The following is a 9,807-nucleotide window of genomic DNA, read 5'->3' on the forward strand; positions in this document are numbered from 1 at the left end:
CATAACAACAAAACACATTTCGTCGAAACCTTTTTTGAACATGGTATTATATGTAACAAATGCAGTCAACAACAATTTTGTCGCCAAATCACAAACTGTAAAGATACTAGTACTGAAATTTTTACCACCGTCTATACACGGGTACATAACTCATCAGAAAAATAAAACAACATAACAGAACAAATCAATTACACTACAAATCGTGATTGTAGGTAAAACATCAAGAAGCTGTTGCATCTGTATCACAACGAAGGGCCGATTTGTTAAAATTACAGAAAAGGCAATACAACATGAAGTAGTAACACAGGGTGATCTATGACCAACTGATGTAAGATGTTCTCCGGTTAAAATATATACATGTACATGTATTTTCTTGTCTAATCTTATAGACGATAAAACCTTAAAAGACCAGGACAAATACTGTGTAACAGATATACATATTCAGAATGAGAAAATCACGATTTGAATTAGTTCGATATTATTTGGCTCCTTGAGAAGTTACATGGTATGACACCTTGCATAAAGGATGTTAATAATAAAATAAAATCAATATTAAAAAATCAATAGTCATGGTATGAAAATAAATGATGTGACGTATTTTTATGTACTATAAATAGCATCTATCGGGCTATTTAAAACATGATTTACCTATCTTATCGAATGAAACAAATTGCCGACAAATTGTCCCTAACTCTTTAATATATTCAAACAATTCGGTATAATACTATTTAAAGGTAAACTATAACTATATTTAGATCTAAAATCATTTCCCTGTCGCCATTTTGAGAGGAATTTTAACAGATCATCAGGTAACAATCTATATAAAAATAATGAGATGTGGTACATGTATGACTATCAATGGGACAACTAAACTGTTTCATCACTGAATAAATACGTAAAGAGTTGAAAAATACAATTATAGTACAACAAATGCATAGTAATAAATAGTAGTCAATTTCATTTATCTTTAAATACCTTTAACGTTTAAAATACCATTAAGTATGTCAATATCCCCGTACAGAAAGTGTTTTTTCATAGTTGACTTTACTTGACAAGCAATGAAGGTTTTTAGATTTCTTTATATTCTTAGGTATATTATGCATGCATGTGTTTAATGAAGGAATGTATATACTCTTTTTGATTAAGTATTTTGATTCCCAATTTTTTAGTTTTGAATTAGCAGAACATATATTTTTTTAAGACCTTAATGAAAATAACACTTAATATTTTAAGTGCGTCTTAACTTTTTTCTGTATTTACCGTCATCAGAATGTTCAAATTGAAATTGTTAATACCATGGATAAATCAGTGCATTTAAACATTATGAGCTGTATGACGAAACAGGAACTACAAATAACTACTGAGATCGTGCTTCACGGAAGATTAACAAGGCATTACAAAAATCGTTACAAAAGTATGTGTTGTAGTAGCAAAATATATTTTATGCGTAATTTTCTTTCATTTCTCGACACATTCAATTAAAGGAAATCGTTCTTTGGTATAATTTGACAGGAAAATGTCAAAAATTTGGCTTCCTAATTAAAATTTACGTTTTTGTAAGTGTTAATACAAATGTATTTTTTTCCCCAATTTTTTTATCAGACGCTAGTAGCTAAAGGATTTACAGAAAAAAAATATCTTAAAGCTTTGCACAGAAGGGAAATTAACATATTTGTCATGAAGACAATATAGACATTTTACAGCTTATTTGTCTCTGAAAACGAATATTTACAAAGTTTGCCAACTGATGGATTTTACGCTGTTTCAACGAGATAATTTATTTAACCAATTCTGAAAGAGTTTCCAGTTCAGTCTCTACTCGTTTTTCCTGTGATCTAGTGTAATTGTTACAGAGTTCTTTGTTATTTTAGAGTTATGTTTCAAAATGATGCGTTGTGATTTTGTAAAATTCACAGAACAAGAAATTCAATATTGAGCAGAGTTTCCTGTCATTTGAAAAATAATATTTAAAGGAGTTTTTATTGTTTACAAGATTTTCAGAGTATGTCAGATTCACAGATAGAACTGTTGGACCGAGTTTGCTTATTGAAGTCGGAATTTTTAAAGTTCTTGAAACCATCAGATGTTATATTTAACATACAAGGACTGGAAGGTACTTTTAAATATACATCTTTAAAATCTAATCTAGTGCCCCTTCTATGTAATCTGAAGATCCTAACCTAATAACTTAAGTTGTTAAATAATTTTTTTTTGTCAGTTTCTTGGAATAGACTACCATACAAAAGAGGAACAGTCAAACCAATAAATCGAAACAAACTGACAACGCCATGGCTAAAAAATAAAAAGACAATCAGACAAATAATAGTACAAAACACACATTAAAGAAAACTAAAGACTTAGCAACACGAACCCCACCAAAAACTGGGGGTGATCTCATGTGCTCCGGAAGGGTATTAAGCAGAACCTGCTCCACATGAGGCACCCGTCGTGTTTCTCATGTTATTACAAACCCAGTAAATAGTCTAATTCGGTAGGTCACATTGTTGGTGAAAAGGGAAAAGGTTTGTAGTTACGACATAAGGAACATATCCGATATAATCTGTGAAACGGTTATTCCATAACGGTCAACCAACTCGTGATGGTGTCCGTAAAAATTCGTAAAATGCCAAAAAAAATACTTTTAAACAGAGTCTTAATAAGTTTCTACTTGTATTCTAAAATGTACCTTTTAGTTTGTATATAATATATATGTTGTACAGCATGTCTATTGTATTATGTTTTCCAAAACAATGTGCTATTATCGTGATTATTAATATTTTAATTTTCAATGGACTCTACCTGTGCCACCATATGTGTTATTTGTTACCCTAGTAAATATTAAGTGAATATTATCTTATGAATATATCAAGATGTACGCCATATATGTTTCTTCCATTGTGCCATCTGTTATGATGCTGTCTTATAAAAGTCTTGTCGTACGTTTATAGGTGACTTTATCAACGAAATATTTGAGCTTGATAAAATTAACAGGAAAGAAGCTTGCGATAAATTGCTTAAGAAAATAGCTGAAAGAGCTGACCTTCTTCCAAAGTTCATATTGGCATTATCCGATAGAGGTGAGGGGTATTTGGTAGATAATTTTACAACATTTGAAATTAAAGCATTGTGTAAAGAAATCAAACTATATATCAATGATACAAATAAGTGTCCAAAAATGAATATAAAATCAAACATACCACGATGAAAGTTTATTTTCATATCAACTCTTTATACTCTTTAATTAACAAATTAAAAATAATATGTACATATATTGATATTGCTTACTTATAATGAATACTTTATCCTAATAGATAGTTGAGTAAGTGAAACAGGCTATTTATTGTTCTCAAAGAAAAGATGTTAATGTTTTTCAGGTTATCAAAGATTTGTTGATCCTATTAGCAACATTTATCCAGACAGAGGGAGAACGTTTTGTCAAGAATACTTTGAATTTATAATTAATTACCTATCAGGAGATTTAGTTGATGTATTAGAACCCTTGCAGCTTTGTGCATATTTATATAAATATAGATGTATTGATCAAGGTGACAAAGAAGCAATTGAAGCAATGCAGTACTCAAAAGGAAGAACTGCTGCGTGTCGGGAAATGTTTCTGGCTGTTAAACGTAGGAAAGATAATTGGGCATTACTTCTTTTAGAAGCAATCAAAGAGACACAAGAATATGTAAAGTTAAAAATGGACCCATCAGCATCTCAGGGTAAAGAAATAGTTTTCACAAATACTTCATATATGTCAAGCTATTTCGTTTTGATAACCTGTAATATGAGCCCCGTTAGAAAACTATGTTTTGTAAAGAACATGTATTATAACTCCTATGGACATATTTTGGAAGGATAGGAAGGATGGAGTAATAAATAAAAAATATATGAATGCTGTGGCTAAATTTATGGTAGATAAAAAACGAAACTTCCAGTGAACACAACTAAAAGAACATATTTACTAATATAGTTCATTCTGTTAAGCGTATTTCAATGTACTAGTAATCTATAATAAATTGAATAGTTACAACGCTCAATGTTGATTGTTGAACGCTTTCTTTCATAACAAGCTGGGTTTTTTTCCTCGATTTTTTATGTTTCTAATTTTGGTGCAGAGTATAAACATAAGCTGTAATATGTTATAAGACTAAGTAGTGAAGGATGATTCAGAGATTTGTTTGAGTACACTATTTGAATGTTTTTCGAACGCAATAATTATGTGGCTGACATTTGATGAATATATATATCGCAGATAACCATGAATATGAAGTAAGTTTCTTTTTAGTGCTGAGTTGAAACCTGTGAGTATTTATTTTATTTATCATACGCTTACGTCCGGAGTTCAAAACATCGAATTCCGAACGCGGGCTATCTTGCTTAATCAGCAGTCACAATATTGCATCGTATTCAAACACATTACTTTTACATTACATCAATACTATTATGTTTAATTCTTTTTTAGAAAGACATACGCTGTTATTTTGAAAACTCAATCACTTTGTTAAAAGTAGCATATGTAACTGTTCCTTCCGTACTGAAATACTCTAGTCTGTTGTAGAAGAGTTAGAAAGAACTGGTATATTGCTCGCTAGCACAAAACAGCATAATCACAGTGATTCGACACTTTCAGAGGGAGGTATGTCAGAGCTTTTTATTGCCATTTATGTCATAGTATAGGGTATGCGTTTTGCTCATTGTAGAAGGTTTCTTTATTTCACCTCATGTTGGGTCTGATGAAACTTCTCTTAGCGACATGAATTTCATATTTTCTTTTTATCACAATAAACTATTAGTTTGAAAGAAATATACATTTCACTCAGTCCATGGTTCAAATAAATATCATTATAAACTATTGACCGTAAATTTACAGTTTGCACATTTATTTATTTTGGTTCATGGGCATTTTATTCATATCTACATTTGTACACATTTGACACTATGCATTGTAGCTTTCACTCTTCAATTTTTTTTTTAAGTAACTCTCTATAAAAATGTAAGCTAACAAAAATACCAAGTCAAATTTAAAACGTGAAGTTCCAAATTTAATAACAAAATCAAAATTTCAAACACATCAAACGAATAGAATACAACTGTCATATTCCTAACTCGGTACAGGCAGTTCCTTGTGTAGAAAATATTTAATATAACCTGGTTTTGTAGCTAGCTAAACTGTTCACTTGTATGACAGTCGCTTAAAATCGCATTATTATAACAACAAAGTGTGAACAAATCAAACAGACATAATAGGGAAAATGTCAAAAACAGTAGTATAGCATTCAGTATTGTGTTATAATCTTAATCGCTATACAAACAAACAAATATCAAAACATTTATGTTACCTTTAGCTTAATTTGTATATAAGTCTACAATATATTTTTAATGCTCAATGCTCTTCAACTTTGTATTTGTTTGGCATTTTAACTGTTTTGATCTGAGCGTCACTGATGAGTCTTATGTAGACGAAACGCGCGTCTGGCGTATTAAATTATAATCCTGGTACCTTTGATAACTATTTACACCACTGGGTCGATGCCACTGCTGGTGGACGTTTCGTCCCCGAGGGTATCACCAGCCCAGTAGTCAGCACTTCGGTGTTGACATGAATATCAATTATATGGTCATTTCTATAAATTTTCTGTTTACAAAACTTTTAATTTTTCGAAAAACTAAGGATTTTCTTACGCCCAGGAGTGGATTACCTTAGCCGTATTTGGCACAACTTTTAGGAATTTTTGGGTCCTCAATGCTCTTCAACTTTGTATTTGTTTGGCATTTTAACTGTTTTGATCTGAGCGTCACTGATGAGTCTTATGTAGACGAAACGCGCGTCTGGCGTATTAAATTATAATCCTGGTACCTTTGATAACTATTTACACCACTGGGTCGATGCCACTGCTGGTGGACGTTTCGTCCCCGAGGGTATCACCAGCCCAGTAGTCAGCACTTCGGTGTTGACATGAATATCAATTATATGGTCATTTCTATAAATTTTCTGTTTACAAAACTTTTAATTTTTCGAAAAACTAAGGATTTTCTTACGCCCAGGAGTGGATTACCTTAGCCGTATTTGGCACAACTTTTAGGAATTTTTGGGTCCTCAATGCTCTTCAACTTTGTATTTGTTTGGCATTTTAACTGTTTTGATCTGAGCGTCACTGATGAGTCTTATGTAGACGAAACGCGCGTCTGGCGTATTAAATTATAATCCTGGTACCTTTGATAACTATTTACACCACTGGGTCGATGCCACTGCTGGTGGACGTTTCGTCCCCGAGGGTATCACCAGCCCAGTAGTCAGCACTTCGGTGTTGACATGAATATCAATTATATGGTCATTTCTATAAATTTTCTGTTTACAAAACTTTTAATTTTTCGAAAAACTAAGGATTTTCTTACGCCCAGGAGTGGATTACCTTAGCCGTATTTGGCACAACTTTTAGGAATTTTTGGGTCCTCAATGCTCTTCAACTTTGTATTTGTTTGGCATTTTAACTGTTTTGATCTGAGCGTCACTGATGAGTCTTATGTAGACGAAACGCGCGTCTGGCGTATTAAATTATAATCCTGGTACCTTTGATAACTATTTACACCACTGGGTCGATGCCACTGCTGGTGGACGTTTCGTCCCCGAGGGTATCACCAGCCCAGTAGTCAGCACTTCGGTGTTGACATGAATATCAATTATATGGTCATTTCTATAAATTTTCTGTTTACAAAACTTTTAATTTTTCGAAAAACTAAGGATTTTCTTACGCCCAGGAGTGGATTACCTTAGCCGTATTTGGCACAACTTTTAGGAATTTTTGGGTCCTCAATGCTCTTCAACTTTGTATTTGTTTGGCATTTTAACTGTTTTGATCTGAGCGTCACTGATGAGTCTTATGTAGACGAAACGCGCGTCTGGCGTATTAAATTATAATCCTGGTACCTTTGATAACTATTTAATACTCGAATAGCAATACTATATGTTTATCTTTTTTTCTGTTTAAACATTATTACTAGACACTACAATTAGTATATGTTGTACATAGATTTTAACTAAATTCACCTCAATTTACCTTAACTTATCAGTCAGAATATGTTTTACGTCATATACATTATCCATTAATATTTTTGAATTATGTCATCTAAAATATTGGTCTATTTTTACAGAATTAGTACCATTCAAGTCATCTTTTCAATTTGATGTTAAACTGCGAAAGAAATTTCAATTACAATCAACTCCAGATCTGGTAATTAGTGATTGTATTATTACCAATGAGCAGTTAGTGTTTACTGGTTATTTCAGCGAAAGATTACATATCTACAATATTTATGGAAGTTACAATCGAGAACTTAAATTGTTTAATAGACCACAATGTATTACTGTAATAAACGACGACGATGTGGCAGTCTCATATGATCAAAAGTTTGTAGAAATAATCAATATCAGTACAGATCAAGTGAAGAATAAAATTGTAACACGTGGTTATTCATGCAAACTATCTTATCAAAACGGCCTAATGTATGTTGTTATTGATTACCACACAATAGATGTAATAACTATGACAGGGGAAATAATCAGATCTTTTCATTGTCCTTTAAAATCATCGGTACAATGCCTATCCCCTGATACGGACAGCATGTGCATAACTTATCCCTTCAACTTTGCTTTATACTGCTGTGACTTGTATGGATCAAACAGATGGAATTGTACTTTTGGTACGAAAATAAAGCCGCGGCATGTTACAACTGATGGGAAAGGTAATGTTTATATTTTATGTTATGAATCCAACAATGTGATTGTGGTATCATCTGATGGTAAACATGATAAGGAACTATTTACTGAGAAAGAAGTAATGCAAATCCCGACAATAATTTATTATGATAAATCAAACGACTGTTTGTTGGTGTATGATAGTGGGACTTGTGATGCTTTTTTATTTGATGTGAAATGTTCAATTTAAAGTGAATGCATAGCAATTGAGTGATAACATCTATCTTTGCTGAGTACAGATTGTTTTACATTTGCTTAATGACTTCTTTTCTCAATTGATTAATATTCTGTAATGTAACTATTTTTCATATATATGTTATACTTTTAAATGTTTATGTTATGAAATAATAAATGTAAACCAGATGACCTTTTCTGAAATTTTTTGGATGGCTGGATAGATTGTTTTTGAACATCCAGTGACACATTAAATGTATATAAGGGACAAGAGAATCATAGTACGAATGAATATGAACCTTGCTGCGAACGACACCTTTACGCAGATCCATATTTTCATTATGCTATTTCACAACCTAACCATGGTAACAGACTGTGTTATCCTCGCTGTACACATAATATTGTTTCCGAGTCTACCAGTCCTTACTCTATTCTCTTAATTATTAAAAAAAACAAGTCAGAAATAGCGGTACAGCAGTCAACATTAAGTTATAATCTTAACAACTATAAAAACAAACAAACATGTCAACAAAGAAAAACAAAAAGGCAACTATACAAAGGTCTTAATTAAAAAGAAAGACAACAGTACAAAACTTTACACAAAACATAGTGATGGTATGTATACCGTTTTATAAGTACGAAGATACGTCAAATGGATATTACCGAAACTAGAATTAACAGTGAAAGTACTAATTTACAAATACAAATAAAAAAATACCACATGCATCAACCTAATAAAGATGATAAACAACGTAAGTACCTAGTATGTAGACTTGACAACCATTATGTTGTATTTGTGCAGTTGAAACGGAATATTTGTCAACAAGGTCTTGTTATCCTCCGATGAATCTTTTTTGTTTTAAAACACAACGTTCTTCTGACAGCATACTGACAATACTACGAACCAGAAAATTCAATAAATGACAGGTATAAGAAACCTAAAAATGACCAGTGATGACGATTTGCCAAGCAATGTATTTGCTCAAATAACAAATAACCAAGATTCATAAAACAGTTTCATATTTAATAGACAAAGACAATATAAATACATAAATATCGCGGTATCTCCATGTGAAAATATCAATTCAGAATTTCAAAACATTTTCGAACTTCCCCTTTTTGGACAATCGATGCGGTGAAAAATACCCATGACAAGCTAACCAATTCAAAGAAGCATTTGGCCTTAGTGCTATCTAATTGAATACAATAATATGATACTAGAATTTTGCGGTGTCCGTTTACTTAAAATATTGAGAGCTGTACACTAGTCGTCTCTAACTAAATTATTATCCGATCAATCAAGTTGTGATGTCAACCTTCCGAGACAAAATAAATATACCCACTGGTTCCCACCGACTTTGTTAGGCTAGATCATGAACCTCATTATTATATGACTAGGAAACAAAATTCGATCCAGTAAAAAAAACATCGCATTTATCTATACCCGTTTAATTTTCAGTCCAACCACAGCACTGTCTGAAAACGTTTTTCAATATCATTGACCAGTTCAAGACCCAAAACCAAAACATGCGATAATACAAAATTCTATTTCAGAGTAAGGCACGAACAATTCCGTAGATTGACGACCGTTACTCCAAAATACCCCTCGGATTAACCATCTGTCTAAATATCACTATCAAAATGAACTCCATTTCTTTATAAACCCGAAATCATAAAATATCTAGCTAGTGTACAATTCCCTCTATTTATTCTGGAACGGAAACGTAATTTAATATTTTGGAGCTGTTTGACTACAAGACCGAAAAGAAATGTAAAGAAATAAGTATTTAAGTCAAACATCAAAATACAAAATGAAATGAAATTTAAAGTATAACTTACCAGGACAAAAGTTTTCCCCAATCTAAAGAAAACTGCTT

General features: G+C 32.0%; 1 protein-coding gene across 1 annotated transcript; it reads left to right on the forward strand.

The window, feature by feature from the left end:
• The first annotated feature begins 779 nt into the window (after positions 1–779).
• Positions 780–8,119, forward strand: LOC139501333 (uncharacterized). The gene is made up of 6 exons (XM_071290368.1): positions 780–809; positions 1,994–2,113; positions 2,949–3,077; positions 3,375–3,719; positions 4,559–4,636; positions 7,153–8,119. Exons 2-6 carry the CDS (start codon positions 2,005–2,007, stop codon positions 7,944–7,946), a joined length of 1,455 nt encoding a protein of 484 aa, XP_071146469.1. The 5' UTR covers positions 780–809; positions 1,994–2,004; the 3' UTR covers positions 7,947–8,119.
• Positions 8,120–9,807: the final 1,688 nt, after the last annotated feature.

The sequence above is a fragment of the Mytilus edulis genome, chromosome 13 (genome assembly GCF_963676685.1).
Source record: "Mytilus edulis chromosome 13, xbMytEdul2.2, whole genome shotgun sequence".
Lineage (NCBI taxonomy): Eukaryota > Metazoa > Mollusca > Bivalvia > Mytilida > Mytilidae > Mytilus > Mytilus edulis.

What these genes read in the sequence shown, in the direction of transcription:
- LOC139501333 (XM_071290368.1), top strand. Translation starts at nt 2,005, where the DNA reads ATGTCAGATTCACAGATAGAACTGTTGGACCGAGTTTGCTTATTGAAG. An exon ending in ATTGGCATTATCCGATAGAG is followed by an intron (nt 3,078 to 3,374) that starts GTGAGGGGTATT and finishes AATGTTTTTCAG; the next exon opens with GTTATCAAAGATTTGTTGAT. An exon ending in GGACCCATCAGCATCTCAGG is followed by an intron (nt 3,720 to 4,558) that starts GTAAAGAAATAG and finishes AGTCTGTTGTAG; the next exon opens with AAGAGTTAGAAAGAACTGGT.